Consider the following 23092-nt stretch of genomic DNA (forward strand, 5'->3'; position numbering starts at 1 on the left):
GATTTCAACACAAAAGGAGACAGCTTAAAGTTAGACAAGATATTGTAGTTGACTTTGTTCCAATCATGTGACGATCGATTACATTCGTTCAAGAATAATGATGTTAGTTAGAGATAGACTTATAGTCTGCCCCACATGACATGTTGGTGCCCTTTATGCACACTATATAAACGGGAAATCCATGGCCTGGCAGCCATCGTTTACTCACCTCCGAAGATGTTGGCTGCAGTAGGCAACGAAACGTCAGGAAGAGGTAGTTTTACAGATAGACCATGACATCTGAGATCAGAACTTTTAATTGATCGCTACCCTTACTACCTCACAGGAGCTATCTACTTAAATTTCACTACAAGGTAAACTACTTCGAACAGCAATGAACACTACACCACCAAATGTATTTCATCTATTCTTTGTGAACATGCTTAGCTCTCTTCAAAAATTTCAGCTGAACTTATTTAAATACCTATAACGATTTGACATTCAGTGCTTTCTGTCAGCGCTTTGAGCCCTCGTTCTTTTCTAATGCAACTATGACAATTTACAGCTACGATACTTACTGTGTTGTATCTACCCTCTTTCGGTGTTCTACTTGCAGCCTTTGAAACTGAAGCACTTTTTGCACTTACCTGAGACCCTCTAATTTTAAAAAAAGCCCAGTCCCCTCTACACATCCGCATACTCGTGGAACTGCTTCCTTTGTGTAGTTGACTCCTGAGCCATTTAGCTGAATCTATAAATCCACCACCATCTGACGCTAGTTGGGGAATCTGCAACCTACACAGCTGCAGAACTGTCTGGGACTCTGATTCAGACTTCACTCCACTCTATAAAAGAACCACCTTCAGTTCAACCCATGATGCTTCAGATGGTGAGCTCTGCCTTCATCTCGCACACAAGACTGGCAGTCATTACTCGCCAGTCACCTGAAACCTGATAGAACCTCTTCCAATCCAATGTGGCACATATTGTTAGCACCAACGTGAGCCACCACCTACTGCTGGCTATTCCATGTCTTTCATGGCATCCAGAAGCACCCATTTCTTATCTGTAAAGGCTCCTCCCAGTATGTACATTGGATTCCTTCCCCTCCTATACAGTCGTATCTCTAAATGGTGCCATTACACACCTAACACCGGAGCTTCCAATCACCAGTAATACTACCCCCTGTCCTGTCTTGCACACAGAGGCTTTCTCTGGAACATGGCAAGCGACTTCATCTGGCTCATGGATTTCATCAGCCATAGACAGAAATCAAATTGTTCATCAGACGAACTGAGCAGGCTCTCCGATCAGCAACATGGAAATTCTTTCATTGCCACCCACACGCTGGAATGACTTCCCACTCGACCACAAGTGAGAGGTTCAAATGGCTCTGAGCACTATGGGACTTAACATCTATGGTCAACAGTCCCCTATAACTTAGAACTACTTAAACCTAACTAACCTAAGGACAGCACACAACACCCAGTCATCACGAAGCAGAGAAAATCCCTGACCCCGCCGGGAATCGAACCCGGGAATCTGGGCGCGGGAAGCGAGAACGCTACCGCACGACCACGAGCTGCGGACCAAGTGAGAGGTCAATCTCAGTATGGGCAGTACCCAAGGTGACTGCAGCAGTGGACCAATTGGTGGACAACACTACCTGGGGCTGTGAGCGAAGAATCACCAACTTCATTCACATCTGAACACAGCAATTACTATATCTGTCTATACCAGAGTTGACATGGTAAATAAACAGACATATATGAAGTATAGGAGTTGAAGGTAAGGAACACGGACAATATTTAAAATAAGTCACTTCTTATGGAAACATGTCAGCTCACAGTACTCTGATGTACTACTGCTGCTACTATGAGAGCTTTCACTGGATTGGGCGATCTAAGTGCTGCAAGTAACACAACACAAAGGAATGATGCAATTCAGCCAGTGGTTCTATGGACCACACAGTTTATAAAGCTTATAAATGTGCCTGATAAATACACACATGTGCACAAAATATGGGATTTGAAGCTAAATAACAATAACAACAATAACAATAATAATACCATTACAACTATAATAGTAGTAGACGTCGCGAAAATATACTTACAGCAATTGATAAATAATTCGCTCACTTGTGACAAGTCATGCATCAAAAGTCCCCATTGTGAGCCAATTTAAGTATTAATGCTGACGAACAGAGAAAATGAGCAAATAAGCTTCTAACGAACACTATATGCTTTCCTTGCAGCAAAGGTGAAGTCGTTGCAGCAGCAGGCATCTGGTGTCAACATAATGCCATTCAATCAAACCTACTGTATGAATACCAGTGGGTGTAAGCATGTTACTGTCAGTGTAATATCGAATAGGGAGTTCTAGTATGTGGAATTTCTTGAAAACCATCGATTTAGTGATGACAAAGTAATATTCGCTTTGCATCAATGACACTGACAATGCAATGTCTCAAAGCAGATGTCAGCCTTGTTCCACAGAAAAGTTTGTTCTCCCCTGATGTTACCAGGTGATCATACCATCTCTGTAGGGGATAGAGTTGGTACAGTTAAAATATTTAACAACAGAGGGAGCACAGATCTACAGGAGCTGATTTTTAACATTTTAATGAAATGCGGTACAGCATGAGCTAGAGTGTTGGCAAAGATGGCAGTCACATATTCTACAAGTAATTTACTGTCGATAGCTTGCCAAAATCTCCACTCATTGGAAACTACCATAGCTCGATTCCATGATGCATTCTGTGCACTGATGGAAGTGGAAATGTATGAATCATCATTACCAGATGTGGGCACTGAATTACGATCTAATTTAGGTTTGTTTATATACCCAGCTGTAAGCAAGAGTTTATAAATACCCTCCATTTCAATCTAAATAAACAGTTACCACCATAACCAAGTGGACAAAACAGTCTCACCACAAGGGTTTTTAAATGACTGGTCCTGCAGTGATGAAGGTAGAATCTGAAGAACGAGACGAATGGACCATTACTTCCTGATATTAGAGGTGCTTTGGTTATTGGGGTTTCATGCTGCGGAAAATAATTACTTTTTACACTGTTGACATATCCTGTGGGAGTCCACTTAGAGCATGTATATATTTTTCAAAAATTCTGTTTCAATCAAAATATCAACTACTGCAGGAGATTTTGCATGGAGTTAAGGTACTAACATACTAAACTGCCAACAAAAGCAGTGATATTCCACCACCTGAAAACGTAAAACCAAACAGCATATTCATTTTTGGCAACATCTCTGTGGAAAATCAGGATATCCGCCGACATTTCTCCTTAGCTCGGCACATGGAAGTGAATACAATTTATTTGAGTGAGACATACTTAAGCATACCAAAGCTGTTGGTCTGGGATACACCAACCTTGTAACAATCGAACAGGACAATCTGAATTTAAAGCATATTTTCCAAGTACATGTAGGAACTGACATGCTACTCAATGAATTCGTTATATGCGAGGATTGCTGGAGTAACTCTCAGTATAGCTTGCTGGTTACAGATCAAACTACTAAACTGAATGAGAGTCAAAACTTCAAAATGATTCTTCAAAAAGGCAATGCACCAAAACGCACCTGTCAGTATATTGTACACTATGTACAAATTTACACATGTTGCACATTCATTCAGAGGATGCCAAGCACGTGCGTTCGACAAAAAATGGAGATAATCAACACTAAAGTAATGGAACTGAATGCCTTGTCAAGGAAGGTCCTATGAATGGTGACGTGTTGATTGCACAAATTCAACAATATGACCTGTGCATCAACGAGAAAATTGAAGGAGTCAATGTAAAACCAACGCATATGTGGAACAAGAATGTGATAGCTAAGGCACTTCACGCCCATCACCACAGACTGTCTCAGAATATACGTAAGTTGTAAACTGTCTCAAAAATGGATGACTATGCAGCAGCATGTTGTCAAAGGAGTGTAATGTTAAAAACTGGGGTGTGGAAGACAATTTGACAGAAGTTACTTTCGTGAAAGTTAGGTCAACTGCAACGAGACCAGTGTCCCTCAGCAACATTTCAGCCAGTAACTGACAGGCTGAAAGAGCTGTCATGGACTATGGATGAAACCAGGAGGAGGAGGAGGAGGAGGAGGAGGAGGAGGAGGAGGAGGAGGAGGAGGAGGAGGAGTGCTGGGTTAAGAAAGAACATATGGGGTCATCAGGGCAAAACCGTATTTGTTAGGTAAGCACTCAATATGTTTAACCAAGAAGGCAGTAAGAATTGGGAACAAGGAATTTGAAAGATTGCCTAGGCTGTTACAGTTAATAATTTTGAAAATGTTGACTGTTAAAAATATATCCTGAAACTATAAAAACATGTGGTCCAATATCACATATGACCAACGCATGTAAAACCCCAAAAGGATGAATGGAAGTCTCATAGAGCGACAAATACAGGATTTTAACTGAACCAGCATTAGCAGCTCCACCTAGTGCAGGTAAAATAGTCGAAGTTCAGCCTGAAACACTAAACAGTCTACATCTAGAATATATAAATTATGGTAACTAAATGGAATCATAGATCGATTACAACTGTTTACAGCTTTAGCTGGTGAAGAGATTGCAGATCACATGAACAAAATATTATCGATCTTACCTGGGCTACGAAAATTAGGCATCGTCGAGTAAGTGTGAAGAGAGTTGTTCGTGAGCTTTACAGACCTGCATGCAGAATAAATCTGATAATACGAGGAATGGATTATGCATGCCCGGCTGATCTATTGGATATTCAAAACTACTTACAATCAAATAATGGTGTCAAGTAAATTCTCGCAGTCACAGACACATTCCAATTTCGCTTGGACCTTATCTTTGAATGTAAACACAGGGTAGGAGGTTTGAGAAGTTTCTGAAGAGTTGTTGCAGACAGGACTGAATCGACTGTCCATCAACCTTGAAGACATATGATGGAAGTGAATTTTACGATAGACATTTCAAAGCAGAATTCGAATTAAGTGAGATAAGCCACTACTCAACATTCTCATATTTGGAAACAGTATTGCCAAATGGTTGAACTGGACCATCAAAAATGGAATGTGGAAGCAATTTAATCTTCAATGTATGTGCAAATGGCTGAACATACAGCCAAAAATCATTGACGAGTATAATCACATTATTCACCACAGAATTAAGAGCAAACCTATTGAAGTCACAAAGAGATTACAAGAAAGCTTTGAACCCATTATGTTCCTCATAGAGCGGATCATATGATGTCAAAGGAACAGGGCATTGATGAAATGGCTTAGTTTCTCATCAAAGCTCAACAGCTGGGTGAACACCTACAATTTTCTATGTAATTCGAGAAGCAAAGCTGAAACCATGCAGTAGTGTGACATGAGTGCTACGAAACGTATCAACAAAGTTGGAGGTGGTATTCTCGAGAATCTGCCATCAGAAGTGTATATCTCTGGATACAATTTCTGTGGAGCTGGAACAAAACTAAAATAGCACCTAGCTTATGGTGAAAAGGGCTTTAATGCATTGGACAATGTATACAAAGTGCACATCATTGCCTACACTACAGACAAAGATCACCGTATTGCAGAGCAAATATTCATTGATAAGGCTACACAGGTATGTCAAGGAACAGTAATTCATGCAGCACAAGCTATTTCTGAATATGTGGTTGATAAGGCAATGTTTGCTCGAACTTAAATTGGGTACTGGACTAACCTTCAAGCATTACTGAATTCAGTTCACTGTATACTAAAGAAGAAGAAAAACCTATGGGATATTTAAAAAATTGGTGACAGCTGCAAAAGGTGCCTTTAGGCAGAAAGGAAGGAAGGAAATGATGTGTTAAAACGCCCACGTTCCTACAAATATCAAAGACATCTGGTGGAATAATTCTGTTTCCGATACCTACATTTGCTGGGCTGTCAGCTACTGGTTTCATTAGTTAGGAGAGCTGATATAATTCAAGCAGTACAGAACGCCCGAAAAAGCGAAAAGTAATTACAAGCAGCTGAAAGGCATAATATGACCATGGAGGCTATTGCTATAGGTAAAGGCCTATATTTACAATACAGGAAATGGCTTTGGTTGTACATAAAGGCCCACAGCAATGATACTGGAAACAAGTATTAATAACACAGATCTGGTTAAACTCGTCAGCAAACTTAAAATCACGAGATTTTACAGCGTGTTTATAAAGGATACATTGCCTAAGACAATGTGGAAACCCAAGAAACATGGAACTGTCAATTTAGATGTTGTTTGGGGTATGGAGCTCTTGGTGATTTAAGGCCACCTGAAGAACTGTGTTGTCACTTGACCAATAGGAACCAGCTGATGTACAATGTTCGACGCTACCATAACTTCAGTTCATACCTCTGAGGATATTTCTGCATGATATTTTTCCTGAAAATTGCATAAAAACAAGCAGTATGCAAGTCTCCAAGTCATTTGAATCTGCGATGTAATTATGTTCACTCTAATCCTAAATGGTTTAAATTGAAAGCAAACTAATTTCCTCCAATATATATGCAGGGGGTAGCGATGTACAGCATTGACTGGCTGGAAACATACGAAAGCATAGCTAACGTCACTGAATTAATAATAAATTGCATCTAGAGAATTGGGAAGTATTGTCAATACCTCTTGGCACTTGCAACACTGACAATTCATATGTATACTTGAAACGTTTTGTTAAGGGATTTGAGGTATGAGGTGAAGGCAAACGTTAATGTGTTTAAATCAAAGATAGAAACAAAACACATTGCGGACTTCATTCACAAATATTTAATAGGATAATCACTAGGTTTCTCAGAGGGACAAGTGATGGTGCATAATACTGATAAAATTTTTGAGTTATCAACTGATGAACCAACTGCCAGTCAGTACAATTCGTGGAGAGTGTAATATTGTAATGAATTTTGTACCTCGACGACAGATTAGTCCATATTATTTATGCATTTTTTCCTATAGTGAGTCTTGTTTATAAAAGTGAAGAAAATGACGTCCACAATGAATATGGGCTGCTACATGAAGCAAAGGTGGCGAAGGGTTCACAACCATAAGGAATGTGGCAGGTACTGTGAAGTTAAGCTGCAAAGCAGAAGCCAAAAGTAAACTCCACGAGGTAACTGAGATGAATGGCATGACCCATACTAGAAGGCAAGGGAGTCATGGAATGAGAGGGAATAAGATCAGTGATCAGGCGTGAAAGAGAAACGGAATGCCTATCCACTGAGGAGGACATCATGCCAGTATGACTAGTTGTTCAGCATCTTCTGCATTGACTCTCAAACGGGCTCGCGTAAAAGCCACCAGTGGTAAAACATATTCCATGATGGTGGAGTGTGTTAAGACAGAAAATGATGAACAGAAGTGCAGAGGAATGAACTAAACACCCACAGTCTAGTTATGAATGGACATGGGATTTAAAAAAAATGGAGGAGGGTGGTCTGATCCGCTCCCCTGGAAGTACCACTTAGGAGATGTAGGACAGTGAGGAACTGGGTACTATGTACAGCCAGGTAAGAATACATGGGAGGACCAAGTAAGTTTCCTATCAGATATTAGCTACAGGAATTTTCTAGTTTCAATGAATGGAAGAACGAAAGGTGCAAGATGTAAAGATGGTGTAAGAAACTCATTACGCAACCAAATATTCATACAAAAGATTTTGGCAGTGGAAAAGTCAAAGCCACTGTCCATGCTTCACGAGAAAAGAAGATAGGAACGACGCTGAAGACGCCACACAAGGAGACACGTTTGTGTGGAACTGTAACAGAGTGTAAAATCCTTGGCGAAAAGGGAGCTGAGACGCCTGTTGGGTGATTCCATAATATGGTTGCTTGGGATAGCAAAGACAATGATACCCAGGACGAGCATTCAGGCAACCCGTTTTCGTGGATAAATGTGTGTGACAAGTCAAACCATATAAACCTTGAGACAACGTTGTCTTTCAAAACTTCCTCTCGTAAATGGGGCAGACAGCTTCTAAAGTCCCAAATGTATGGACTACAGAGGATACCAGCCCTCTAGCAGATGTATCAGGACGATGGTTCAAAATGTGGAGAGCATATCTCTGCAAGCGAATCATATTGCTGCATGCCTCAGTCCACCAGGGACCAGGACACACTACAGTAAACTTGAAGTGCACGGTGGGGAACATTCTTCGGCGATAAGGATAACATTTGGAAGATACTTTATGTGGTCATCACAGCTGTGTAAAGGTCGTGAGGGAGGGGTATAGCCTACAGTCGGCCTTAGGATGTCAAAGTTAGCGTAAGGAGGGCTATGCGTGAAGTTTTCAGTGAATTCGAAAGTAAAATTCAATGTACCGATTTGACAGAAAACCCTAGGAAGTTCTGGTCTTACGTTAAATCAGTAAGTGTATCGAAAAAGCAAATCCTGACACTCTGGGATGATGATGGCATTGAAACAGAGGATGACACACGTAAAGCTGAAATACTAAACACCTTTTTCCAAAGCTGTTTCATAGATGAAGACCGCAATGCAGTTCCTTCTCTAAATCCTCGCACGAACGAAAGTATAGCTGACATCGAAAGAAATAAGTGTCCAAGGAATAGAAAAGCAACTGAAATCACTCAACAGAGGAAAGTCCACTGGACCTGACAGGATACCAATTCGATTCTACACAGAGTACATGAAAGAACTTGCCCCCATTCTAACAGCCCTGTACAGCAAGTCTCTAGAGGAACGGAAGGTTCCAAATGACTGGAAAAGAGCACAAGTAGCCCCAGTTTTCAAGAAGGGTCGTCGAGCAGAAGCGCTGAACTATAGGCCTATATCTCTGACATCGATCTCTTGTAGAATTTTAGAACATGTTTTTTGCTCACGTATCATGTCATTTCTGGAAACCCAGAATCTACTCTGTAGGAATCAACATGGATTCCGGAAACAGCGTTCGTGTGAGACCCAACTCGCAACTCGCTTTATTTGTTCATAAGACCCAGAAAATATTAGATACAGGCTCCCAGGTAGATGCCATTTTCCTTGACTTCCGGAAGGCGTTCGATACAGTTCCGAATTGTCGCCTGATAATCTAAGAGCCTGGGGAATATCAGACCAGCTGTGTGGCTGGATTGAAGACTTTTTAACAAACAGAACACAGCATGTTGTTCTCAATGGAGAGACGTCTACAGACAAAGTAGCCTCTGGCGTGCCACAGGGGAGTGTTATGGGACCATTGCTTTTCACAATATATATAAATGACCTAGTAGTGTCTGAAGTTCCATGCAGATGATGCTGTAGTATACAGAGAAGTTGCAGCATTAGAAAATTGCAGCGAAATGCAGGAAGATCTGCAGCAGATAGGCACATGGTGCAGGGAGCGGCAACTGACCCCTAACAGACACACGTAATGTATTGCGAATACATAGAAAGAAGGATCCTTTATTGTATGATTATATGATGGCGGAACAAACGCTGGTAGCAGTTACTTCTGTACAATGTCTGGGTGTATCTGTACAGAACGATTTGAAGTGGAATGATCATATAAAATTAATTGTTGGTAAGGCGGATGCCAGGGAGGGATTCATTGGGAGAGTCCTTAGAAAATGTAGTCCATCAACAAAGGAGGTGGCTTACAAAACACTCGTTCGACCTATACTCGAGTATTGCTCATCAGTGTGGGATCCGTACCAGGTCGGGTTGACAGAGGAGATAGAGAACATCCAAACAAGAGTGGCGGGTTTCATCACAGGGTTATTTGGTAAGCATGATAGCGTTATGGAGATGTTTAGCAAAATCAAGTGGCAGACTCTGCAAGAGAGGCGCTCTGCATCACGGTGTAGCTTGCTGTCCATGTTTCGAGAGGGTGCGTTTCTGGATGAGGTATCGAATATATTATTGCTTCCCCCTACTTATACCTCCCAAGGAGATCACGAATGTAAAATTAGAGAGATTCGAGCGCGCACGGAGGCTTTCCAGCACTCCTTCCTGCGAACCATACGCGACTGGAACAGGAAAGGGAGGTAATGACAGTGGCACGTAAAGTGCCCACCGCCACACACCGTTAGGTGGCTTGCGGAGTATAATGTAGATGTAGAAATTTGCCAATTGGATTTGCACTCAAGTGGGGTAGGAGTCGGCGCATGGATAGCACACAGGAAGTGATCACTTGAGTATGTGTCAGAGGGAATGGGTCATTCCAGGTTGATACAGCGCGCGTTGCTATCCTGTGATCTCGTTTAGAGCGCACGCTATAATCGATTTTAGTTCGCTGTTCTAGTGCGGGTGGCGCTCATGTGGTGATTTGCTATTATTACGTCGCGGGCGTGTGTTCGTGGTGGCTGGCAGAAAGTGAGAGGGCAGTCGGTTTCTGGATATTGCACGGAACGTGAAGTTCGCTCTGCCTGACCTGCTGGTGACTAGCGCTAAGTTGGTTGTACTTCGCAATATGAGCAGAGTGGTCTGGAGCGGATCAACTCGCCGCTGTGCTGGCCATGCGGTGGTGATTAATTGGTGTCGGTGTACTTGTTCTGCCTGCCTGTCCGATGTGGAGGTCCGGTGGGGTCCTGTGATACTATGGCCCGGAGACAACTAATTGCTAAATTTTGGAGTCGTCTGCCAGGTTAGGGTGTGAGCTCAGTTGGCTCGTCAGATTTTCCGCTGGAAGCTCCAGCTGCGGTTTCTGAACTTCATTCTGATGTGGGACGGCATTATTGTGTGTGGCACATTACGATATTCATTGGTACTAATTTAATTGCTCAACTGGAGTATCTTTTGTTTATACTGCTGAGTGGGTCATTACCCACCCGGTCTGCTCAGCGTAACCTTTGGTGGTGCCTGTATGTTCCTTTTTGAAGGAATTCATGTAGGTGGTTCCTGTTACCTGCCCAGAGTTGCGTTCATGTATGGTACATTTGGCATTTGACAAGTTAGGTAAAGTCTGCCTAAGGAAGGCGGTTTTGGACAGTATACGCATAGTGAATTACTTCTGCTAATAATATGGTCTTCTGGGACCTGAACAACACGATCTCGTCAATTTGGTTTGTGTCAAAGCATTTAGTGGTATGTTCCGTATTTTTATCTTACTGTGTTATTATTAACTTGGTGGAATAGTCGCCTTTGGTGATGGTAAGGCACTTCTAAGACTGTGGTTTCACTATTCAAGTGCGCTTGGCTTTTATTGTTTTGTTTATTAAGATTTGTGTGTGTTGGCTTCTGGCACCTGTTAAGAGCGCCTGAGTTAACGGCGCTGTGGTTATGTGCTGTCGGGATGTTATATTGTTATTTCATTTTTGAATTTTATCTTGTGTTGATATTATCTGTCGTGTGTTACAGAACATAACCAAGGTGCAGTTGTGGGAGGCATGTCGGGGAGCTCTCAGCATTTATTTCGGGGACTGTTTCTAGTGGGAAGGCTCTGAAGTGTGAGAGCTCGGTCGGCTGTGATTGTGTTGGGAGTTGCCCTTGCCCTTTCGTTGTATCAAATTATTATTTTGTTATTATATTTATTGGTTGTGTGTTGCGCTTCTTTTATTTTATGGTGCCAAGTGCCATTATCTTTCTCAAAGTTCTTTTATATAAATTATTTTAAATTGTAATGCCAAGTTAACTTATTATTGGATTTTGTCTCTTGGCTAAACTCTAAAAGCTGTTTGGGGATTATTGGGTGGAAATCCTTGGATAGTTGTCCTATAAGAACACACATTCCAAAGATGACAGGCGAGCTGGACAGTGCAGAACAAGAAGTCCAAATGGTAAGAAATGTGCATGGAATCTGAAAGGAACGTGGGTGCTCTAGTGGTAAGAGATGATTCAGAAGGTCAGCTAAGAGGGAACCTCTTGGTCAGGTTCTCTAAGAGCCCCAAAGCAGATGGTGGGCAGTGAAGTTGCCAAGCAGCAAAAAGGAGTGAGGGAGCTGACCAATGAGCTAGGGTAAGTCCGACTTGGTAACAGCAAATGATGGAGAGGTGTAGATCTTGCAAAGAGAAAAGGTGAAATGAGGAAGGGCAATGCTGACTGCAACAGCTAGCAGTCGCATGTTAAATGAGATGGATGGCCAGCATGGCTCCCACATGAGGTGGAATGCTGTCCTTGGGGGGTAAAGGTCACAGAGGACCAGAAAGAAACATGAAAGGTCAAATGGGTTGTGAGGATAATTTTTTTTCTTGGAAGCAGAAAACAAGTGGACACTGCAATTCCAAGAGCAGCTGTAATCCCTCCTGGGATTTAATGCCGTGAATTTTCCATTGGAGAAGTCATAATGGGGATTGGGCAAGAGGGAACAAATGAAGATTAGTCACCTTGGTGGCTGCTGAGTGCCAGCCTTCAAAAATCCACTGTTACAGGGGGAAGAGGCTGGAGAATCCTGTTCCATGAGGTCTACAAACATATTGGCTATCTCCCTGGGTCAGTCTGAATTCCACGACAGAAAATCGGTAGGCAGTGGGCACCAGCAAAATGGAGGTCAGCCAGGTAAGGGTACATATGCCAACACCACTGAAGTGGATCTCCAAGTCAGCGAAGGAGAAGACCATTTGTTTTTGTTAGAGTTCTTAGAACTTTCTAGTTGACAGATGAAGAGTATGTTTTTAGCTGTAGAAAGTCTTTGCACGAGTATTGCTATTGTCCTTTCAGCCTGACAGTTGTGTAGCACGTGATTTCGCCACCAAATGTAAAGATCTGATTGCTTGTTGCGTAGCTGTAGTAGGAGACAGGGATACTATTGTGACCTGTGTGATTTCACTACTGCAACACTGACTTTAAGTTGGAAGTCTTGGTGGGCATATCCTCTGTTACGCATGGCATAGTAAAAATGGTACTGTAAATGCCAGACGGTAAAATGCACGGATTTTGACTAGCTATCAATTTCAAGTGACAGGGTGGGGTTTGATGTCTTCAATCAGATCTCCTGGATGCTTACTCATTAAGACACTTGGGACATTCACAGGATTACATTTGATACAGCAGAGAGGAGGCGCTCGTGAGCATCTCAGCCAAAAGTAACACACTTGCCCATGTTTCGACTAGATACACGTTTTATTATAACGTTGACACTTGTACGAACTCATCTGGTTTGGAATGTATGGTTGGACTGTGATTATTTCACAGCCTCCCTTAATCTTTGAGGCAAAAACTACTCGAGCAAATGGTAGAAAATGAGTGCATGGGGGTCCGCAGCTCATGGTCGTGCAATAGCGTTCTCGCTTCCCGTGCCCGGGTTCCCAGGTTTGATTCCCGGCGGCGTCAGGGATTTTCTCTGCCTCGTGATGACTGGGTGTTGTGTGCTGCCCTTAGGTTAGTTAGGTTTAAGTAGTTCTAAGTTCTAGGGGACTGATGACCATAGATGTTAAGTCCCATAGTGCTCAGAGACATTTGAACCATTTTTTTTTTGAGTGCATGTGGGCATTAAGTTTGCATCCATCTTTTTCATAAATGAGAAAAATTTCACAGAGTCTCCAACTGCAACACCTTCCAGAATAAGGCATGCATTAACTGTAGCAAAGAAATGACCCTCTTCGGTGTGTGATACCATGAGGAACCAAGGTGCATTTGGGAGGGCCTTCAAATCTATAGCCTCATTCTGTTTATGTTTAGTAGACACACGTTAAGATGGTGATTGATACATAGCAAAAGAATCCGCCATGATTGCCAACATCTCCAATGGGATGCTCTTTCCAACTGGGAACCCCCTCAGAGGGGGCTTCACCCACCGTAAATGATTGTTCGCACCTCAGGTCACCCCCCCCCCCCAAACTCCTGACAGAGGGACCAATTGGCATTTGGGAAGGTAACAGCTCAGGCACTCACCCTTCTGGGCCTGACCTGTATCGGAGGGTACATGAGAACCCTACCCGCTGATCTGGAGCTGCCAATTATGCATTACTTTGTCACCTGTAATGTGTCTAACTAATGAGACAGCCTTCAGGAACACACCAGGACGAAGGAGAAACAAAGAGAATGAGGACTCACCAGTTAAGTCTCCACAGCCTTACTGAAAGTGGCACCAGCTACTTATGTTTCTTCTTGATGGTGGTCTGTAAACCACTACAAGCTTGTGCATTACCTGAGCACCACTGTGGCATCGAATTCAGAGAGGTGTTCAACACTATATTCATTAATCTGAAAGGCTGGGAATCAGCTCCAATTTTTGGATATATAGCCATTCACCCTTTCTTCTAACTTGTCCTACTGCAGTATGATATTAGCTTGTGCCCATCAAGATGAATTTAAGTGATTTAATGTGTCATTCTGCATTAAACATACAGCTGCTGATATGCCACCTGAACTTTTATTTTCCTGTATGGATATCAGACATTTGCTCTATTTATCTAGCAATAGTCACATAATGGTTGTTGCAAAGAATAGTATTAATGAATCGTTACAGTAGTGCATTTTATAACTGAAGTACTCTTACAATTAATAAACTAAAATTTATATTTCTGAAATAGTTCTGCAGTGAATTATGACAACTTACCTTGCACTATCAGATGCATATCTCATTGAGGTTTCCACCTGAAATATTTGAAGAAATGGCCAGTGATTTACAACTGATGAGACAGTAAATACATAGAATTCTATTAACGCCCACCAACATGTGATTGGTCCACAAAATGCTGCAAGTTAGGCTTGAAAATATCATTTAAGAGGACATGATAAACTGTTGCAGTTAATGAAACAGAATGTTAGTAAAAATTCATTCTCCATTTTCTCACTGTCTTCAGTACTGTAAATAACTACACAAGCCAGTAATTTGGTTGTAGTCATACTTCCTACTAGACACTTCACAAAGAAAGTGACCAATAACATCTTTAATCTGTTATGCACTTACACTTTGTGTAAAATTTTCTTTCACTTTTTTTCCGTTATGAAAACTGCCATGCAATGACAGATGAATCCATCATCGTAAGTGACACATTTGGACGTTTGTGCTCTGGGCAGCCCAGACCAACTTGCAGAGGTGAGGAGTGACTCCTAAACCCAACCTTAAGTTCACACCAGAACTACATACAGGCTTGGACCATTAAATATACAAACATTAATAAATATTGGGAAACTCAAAATAGTTTCACACATTGTAAATGGACAAGTTAAAATTGGCACTACAAAATATCACATTCACAGATGAAGAAGTACCACAATCAGAGAACTGTAGATTCTTCACAGAGAACACAGGGAAGAAATTCGCGAAACTACTGCAGAACTAGGCTCTGCATTCATAAATGGCAATTATGTTGCCAACGGTACCAAATTTTTTGGGAGGACAATGGTTCAATTCCACGCCCGACCATCCAGATTTAGGTTTTCCATGATTTCCCTAAATCACTCCAGGCAAATGCTGGGATGGTTCCATTGAAAGGGCATGGCCGACTTCCTTCCCCATCCTTTTTTAATCCGATTACACCAATGACCTCACTGTTTTGCCTCTTCCCCCAAACAATCCAAAATCCAAATTTTTCATTACCTCCAGAAGTCTCTCTCCCTGCAATAATTCAATATTTAGGTGAAAGGTACCCAATAATTAATGCACATGCACCAATAGATCAGGATAACAACGCAGAAGGTAAAACAGTCCTCAGAACAATGTTGAGAAGCATCTGATGAAGTTCCAGAGGAAAACATACAGATTTTATCTAACTTTTATCCTCAGACTGGCACGGAAAGGAGATTAGAACATTATCTGCCTAAACTGCTATTAAATGAATTTATTCACAACTGGAATTTTGACTGTTATGCCATTCTCAAGTGACAGCTTACTATGAACTAAGTCAGTGTTATTAAAGTCATGCTTAGTGCTTGGGGACTGGATATTAAGATGTGCAGTATGACATGACTTTGATAGAAATTAGTACATGAAGTACTACCAATTTCTAGGCATACAGATTACAAAGACTCCCATCTTGTAAAGAAAATGGAATTTGTAAACATGGTTAACACAAAAGTATTACCTCAAAAGTATTACCTCAAAAGTATTACCTCAAAAGGAATTATAAAGGATTCAGACATCACACTGAGCTACCACTTGAGAATCGTACAACTGCCAAATTAATTTTGAATAAGTACATTCCATATCAGTCCTGGTAGAAAATGTTTTCATTTATGAATGTCTGCCTGACTAGATGTAAGAAAAAAGGAAAACTGCAAAGAAAAAGACATTTAGCATACACCACTAAAAAGATACGAGGACAACAATAATATGATTTGAGAATATCAGACAGCTTGTGTGCCAGTAACAAAGCACAATTCCAAAAAGATGATGAATTCCAGAGTCAGACATAGATACCTGTTGAAATTGACCATTACCACTGAATAATAAAAGTAAGATTGCTGGCCTAGAATAACTGATAACCATGTTCACATAAGATTCAATGAAATTCCATGAAAAGTTCAAGGAGACAACAGCAGAATTCTAAAATACAAGATATATCAGAGATGGCTTAGGACAGGATGGTCCTGTGAAGGCCTAATTGATAGAGGACTAAAGGAGCAAAATACCATTGGAATACATCTGTAACATTTTAGAAGGCCTATGACTATAAAGCAAGACTGCTTTATTTAAAAATTCTTAAAGAATCTGAAATACAGAAGACAACACGGGTCTTCTTAAAAGAACTACAGCCTCATTTGAGATAAGAACAGACTATGGCCAAGGCAATTCTTCTTTCAGACTATACTAGAAAAGTGAATATTGAACAGATGGAGCAGTTGTCAGAATCTACTACCAGAAGCTGAATACTACTTGGTTAGAAAATTGATAATTTCAAAATTGTTTGTTCAAATTTTGTAGATAATTTAGCAATGCTGACAATGTAGAGAAACCACAGAACAGAGAGAAAGAAAAACAGTAGGAAAAGCATGACTACTCGTCTCTTCTGATAAGCAGCAGTGAAGCAGTAATGGGTAACTACAGGACTGCAACATCCCTATCAAATAGGGAGTGTGGGAGGGTCAGGGGAAGACAAATTTAAGGATCTATGAGAAGTCATGTAGCGAAATGGTGGGGAAACTGGAACCACAAGAGGAAGACTATAAAAGATGGACTCTGCATTTCAGTTAACAGAAGATGTTTATAGTAAAAATTCATTCTCCAAAATTGCAGAACCTCCAACTTGCAAGGTAGTCCAAAATACACATCTGTATCACAAATACTAATTTTAGAATCAACAAAAGATAGTTAAAATTATGAAAAAGAAAAGATATTAGGAAACAGAATACCACCACAAACATTTAAATTCAGAAACAATACAGAAGTATAGATAAATATGTAGGAAAATAAGTAGAGACAAAATTTGGCATACAAGGTTAATGAGCCTTAGCACACTGAAAAGAAAAACTGTGTAGCAGTACTAAAACCATTAAAAAATCTCAATGCCTTACAAGACTGCACAAAGACCTACAAGAAACTTGTATAAATTAGCAAGATATTTAAAACCAAACCAAATACAGAAACAGGATTGAGTTGGTAAATTCTCCACAGCATAACAGTTCCAAAAAGACAATATAGAAACTGAACGTCAGGTGCATGGAAAGAAAAATGTGTACAGTAGAAGGAGTAGCATAAATAAATGTAAAACCTTAGCTGGCCTGTAATTGATCAGGAAAAAAATTTTTCCATATTTGTAGTACCTTCTCAGTAATGCATAGCGATCGTATATGTACTGCAAACAAGTTGCAGCAAGCAGCTCAAAGAGTCTCTGCAAATATGCAGATAACAGTATTTGGAGTGTTTTGTTAGGCTACAGCTGTGATCAGAAATATTTTGCAGTGGTGGTGTTATGCTGTCAGTACTGCTTGCACGCAGTAACAAAAGAGCAATGCATTCAAGTGTCACTCCATCAAGAGCTGCACACTGCTGTGGTTACATATCTAGTGAACAAATAAGATCATACAACAACAATGTACATATGTATTCCTTTAGCTCGAAAGTTTGTAACTTGCCTTGATGGTATGGTATCCAGTAACTACTATGACTGAGGTATTCACTCAGTGATTGTTTTCTTGCAGAGAACTAGAAGTATAGCAAAACAGAACACTCGCTTGATGTGAGACAAGCTGTTTTACATGTCTTCAAGATTGGGAGTACTTCTAGGGACTATGACATATCACAACCACAAACAAGTGAGCACAGTCAATAGCAAAAACATGGAACAACAGTAACCAATAAGCCAAGATCAGGTCATCCCTGAAGAGAGAGCAGGAAGGACAGAATGATTTGTACGCAATCAGCTGGTGTTCCAAGAGAAACATCTCAACAAAGCTTGTGAATCCCTGTAACATGTTCATTGCACTGGTGCATTTCTTCTGCCAATTGAATCCAATGTTACTAGATAGAAATAGATTTCCTGCTGCATTGAATATATGGCCATTTTTAAGGCAACCGGGAATTTTGACTGGAATACTGGACTTGTTATATTAAATTTGAATATAACACACCTCAATTTTGGAGGCAATTTTTTGAAGAAACAAATGAATTTTATAAACTGCAATACATGGTATCACGTCTTTGTAAGCCCCACTGGAAATTAATTTGAACAAATAATGAAGGTAACTGAAAATCCGTCATGCATTCAAACTTTCAAATATTATACGTGAGATAGTAATGTGAATCTACCATCAAATGCACAGGATTGATTGACACTGAACATTTCCCATTTAACATTGAAACATGAAAATCTATACATTTAATATTTTGCTCTGGTGAACTATGTTCCTTCTAAGTCAAGAGAAATGCCCATAACCTACTATCCATCGGGGTTACTTTCCTGTGAGAAAAGGCCGACAACTGTGAGGCAGTATTTAAATTCACATTCATGTAACTTTTGCACTTGAATCTTTAAGCAATTTTAGGACTTTCCCAAGGTCAGTGCTATGATGGCAAGTAGAATTTTTGTCACACATTTAAACATAATCATAAACTCATTGACAAACAAAAGATGAACGCGGCCAAAATTAGTGAGGGACAGCAATAAACAAAGGATGCAACAAATCAAAGATTCTAACTCTGCTGACTGATATCTCAAAACATCAGATGCATAGCCAACTGCTAATTTGTCACTTTCCAGCTATAAAATATTATTCACAAATATTGTACAGAAAAACACTAAAATTGAATTCAACAGTACTATTTCAAACTGTGCAGCCCAACTTCAGGAGTTAAATAGAGCCCTGTATAGTTTTTCATTAATTAATTTTATAAACACTGATTACAATAATGCTAAATAGTACTACATGTAATCCAAAATTGCCACAAGCATAAACAATACATCAAACTACAGTGAATACATAGTTTGACTGTAACTCAACTGGATCCAGGGTATCTACAATTTAATTAGAACTACTCAATTAATTTGACCAGAGCTAAATGTACTCCACAATTCCATACACCAAAAGACAGCATATTTTACACTACACCCTTATCCTTATCAAATGTGTATTAGATACTTTTTTGACAAATTAACTATTATGCAGTGTGATCAAGATGTGTCAAGTTCAATTGGTTGTAATTCAAACTTGGTAAGTGCTATGTAGTAACCTAAAGCACCATGTAAATGAGCAGGAAATTACAATCTCACCTGATATGACAAGTTTGTTTGTATAGAAATATTTCCTTGTATTTAATTACTGTAACAGTTGCATATGATGGCAATTTGTCATGTTTTAACTGATAATTAATGTAGTATTTATCTCAGAATGTTTTGTAAGGTTCTAAAGCAACCTGCATGGGAAGGTACTTATCTCAAGTCAGGCTTCACAAAATCCTCACCAGAGTACCAACTAATCCAGGAGGTTAATTGAGGAAGGACGATGGGGAAAATACAGAGACAGCACATGAGACACTGGAACTGCTCCTCAAAACTCATTTTCCTCAATATCCTCGGGCGGATAACATAGAGCAGAATGCGAGCCCTGAAAGACAATAGTTCTCAGGCACTCAAAGAGAGGACTGGGAATCAGCTAAGGAGTGTGTCAATTTCAGTAAAATCCAATGGGCGGTGGCAACATTCTAATCGGTCAAGTCACCTGGTCCAGATGGAACCGTTTCAGCTCTCTTAAAACAAAGAGGAGACAATCTTATTAGAGTCCTTTGCACGTTATTCAGGGTTAGCCTAGCAGTGGGAGTCATTCCCAATGCCTGGAGGGCAGTGAAGGTTGTCTTTATTCCAAAGCCAGGGAGAATTGATCATACAAAGGCCAAGGATATATGAGAGCAATCAGTTGGGTTAATGTACATGCTGGGGAGAGGAGGCTAACTAGGGCTCCTCTACATTCAAACTAACACACGTAACCAGGTAAATCAAGTGAGACAGCTCTCCAACTATTTGTTGGGAGGGTGGAGAAAGCACTTTCCTTTCAAGAAACAGCCCTCTGCATCTTCCTGGGCGTCAAGGGGGCTTTTAGTAACACAACCTTTGATTCCATGGTTAGGTCAACAGAGGTGCATGACCTAGTGACCACTATATGTAGGTGGACTAGGGCCATGCTTAGTGGAAGGAGGGTAGAGGCCACATGATGAATGAAAAAATAGTAATTAACACCACTAGAGGTTGTCCACAAGGAGTTTTGTCCACTTTATTGTGGAATCTACTGGAGAACGAACTCATTGAGGAACTAAATTACAGACAATGCTTTTGCCATGGATACGCAGATGACCTTGTCATAGTAATACCCGGCAAATTTGCTGACACAGTTAGGAATATGGCACAAGGTGCACTGGATATTGTGCAAGACTGGTACATTACATAGGACTTAAACGTTAATCCTAACAAGACTGTTGTGGTACCAATCACGAAGCAGCACATCTTAAGCTTTTTGATGAAACATCTGTGAAGGGGATAGTGAAATATCTAGAGATAATCTTAGATGAGAAACTAACATGGACCCTTCACATTAAGAGCATCTGCTCCAAGGCGAATTGTACTCTAGTGAGTACCAGAAGGTCTTGTGGCAAAAATTGGGGCCTAAGATCCTGATGTATGCACTGGACACACACAACAGTGGTTGGACTTAGTATCTCCTATGGGGCCGTAGTGTCGTGGAAGAATGTACAACAGCAGGCTGCAGCTAAGGAGCTTGCTAAGGTGCACAAACTGGCCTGCTTTGCCACAACAGGCAGAATTAGTAGCACACCAACCACTGGGATGTAAGTCATGCTGGACATGCCTCCACTACATCTTTGGGTTAAGATGAAGGCAGCAGCTGGTGCATACACACTCAAAACTGGTAAAAACTGGATCACATTGGATATCCAGACTCACACACTGAAATATAGGAATGGCTTGAGAAATGCCGCCTGACTGTATAACAACTCCCAACTGCTTCAACAAGCCTTACAATACAATAATTGGAAGCAGGGAGCAGTGGGAAAACAGTTTGACACCATGCAGAGGACACTGTCTGGTTCACTGATGGGTCAAAATCAGACCAAGGCGCTGGGGGCGGGGTGTACAGGGTTCAGCCAAAACTGGAGGGCATCATCTCTCTAGGAAAACTGGCCTCGGTATTCCAAGCTGAAATTACTGCAATCAAGGCGTGTGTGGAGGAGAATATATATAGGTGCTACAAGGACCATAGCATCTACATCTATTCAGACAGCAAGGTAGCCCTCAAATTATTGGGAACTCCTGCAGCACAACATATTATTATTGCAGAATGCCACAGGGCTTTGGTGGAGTTAGGGGATTCAATAGCAAAAACTTAATATGGGTCCTTGGTCACTCAGGGATCAGTGGCAATAAAGAAGCTGACAGATTGGCCAGGATGGGGGCAAAGACTCCATTCAGTGGACCGGTACCTGTTCTGATAATCACCAATGCTATGATTGAACGAACTATGGAACTGGCTTAGAAGAAGCACATAGAATACTAGACCAAGGTCTATAAGCAAAAACATGGTGAGGTAACAATGCCAAAGTTGTGCTTTAAAAGATGCTCTGTAACCCTGGGCTCGAAGAGGAAAGAGATTAAACTCATGTTTGGACTGATCACCAGCCATGGGAATTTTAAACAAAAAGAAAAAAAAAAAAAACACCTACATACAATGGGTATAATGGAAGAAGACCATAAATGTAGCATCTGTGATGACAGTGAAGAAACTGCATCACACCTAATCTTCCAATGCATGACATTGGAGAGCAAAGAGACAGAATTTTCAGTGAAACTGGAAGTGAAGAAATTGTGTCTAACAAATAATGGGTAGAGAGACTCCTTGCACTATCTAAGGGCACTGGTTGGCTTTACTAGATATACAGCGAGCAATACTGCACAATAAACTGTTTCGGTGCCAGGTTAGACCAAAGCTGTCTTAGCTTCTCTGCCAAAATCAAATTAAATCCATCATCCTTAGTGAATTTGTGTTCAGGTATTTTTGACTAACTATTATGCAGTGTGATCAAGATGGGTCCAGTTCAACTGGTTGTACTTCGAATTTGGTATGTGCTACATAATACCTTAAAGCACTATGTAAATGAGCAGGAAATTATGATCTCATCTGATATGACAAACTCATTTCTATAGTAATATTTCCTTGTATTGACTTATTTTGACAGTTGCATATGATGGCTGTTTATCATGTTTTCACTGATATTTAATGTTAATATTTATCTTAAAATGTTTGGTAAGCTTGCAAAGTGACCAGTATGGGAAGGTGTTTATTTCAAGTTGATTAGTTTCAATAAGAACAATGTACTTTCAATCACTTATTTTAATTAAGTTTTGTAAGATGTTTTGAAAATGACTAGTATGGTATGGTTTCTTGAGGTTTTAAATAAACAGTGCTGCTGTGCCCCATAGTCTTTGGTAATGTATGTGTGTTTCTCACATAGTCTGGGCTGTTACTGTTAAGTATGCATAGGTTTTGACAGTAGTTGAACCGAATTCTCTGGGCAGCCAACCAGTTGTGTCATTTCAGCTCTCTAAAATTGTATGGATGATAAGATTTTGAGCAATACATGAGGATTTTGGCATTTTCTCATTCCATTAAATTGTTGTATGTTTTTGTGACTGACGAACTTTCACTTTGCGCAACTGATAGTTCTGTTTTGTAATGAACTTTGATTGACAGTGACACAGCATCACTGATGATTACACCCAGCTGGACTCAGTTCCGATTTCACATTAGCTTATGTAACTGGGGAATCTGTCAAATATTCATAATTATTCAC

The 23092-nt window shown here is 40.5% G+C and overlaps 1 protein-coding gene across 1 annotated transcript in view; it reads right to left on the bottom strand.

The window, feature by feature from the left end:
• The window catches only part of LOC124770941 (zinc finger protein 431-like), a 105861-nt gene that overhangs the window by 17905 nt on the left and 64864 nt on the right, over window positions 1-23092 (bottom strand). Inside the window, exon 6 of the mRNA XM_047249240.1 lies at window positions 14411-14448. Coding sequence (XP_047105196.1) covers window positions 14411-14448 — 38 coding nt within the window. The remainder of the gene's footprint in view (window positions 1-14410; window positions 14449-23092) is intronic.

Source organism: Schistocerca piceifrons, unplaced genomic scaffold (assembly GCF_021461385.2).
Source record: "Schistocerca piceifrons isolate TAMUIC-IGC-003096 unplaced genomic scaffold, iqSchPice1.1 HiC_scaffold_845, whole genome shotgun sequence".
Classification (NCBI taxonomy): domain Eukaryota; kingdom Metazoa; phylum Arthropoda; class Insecta; order Orthoptera; family Acrididae; genus Schistocerca; species Schistocerca piceifrons.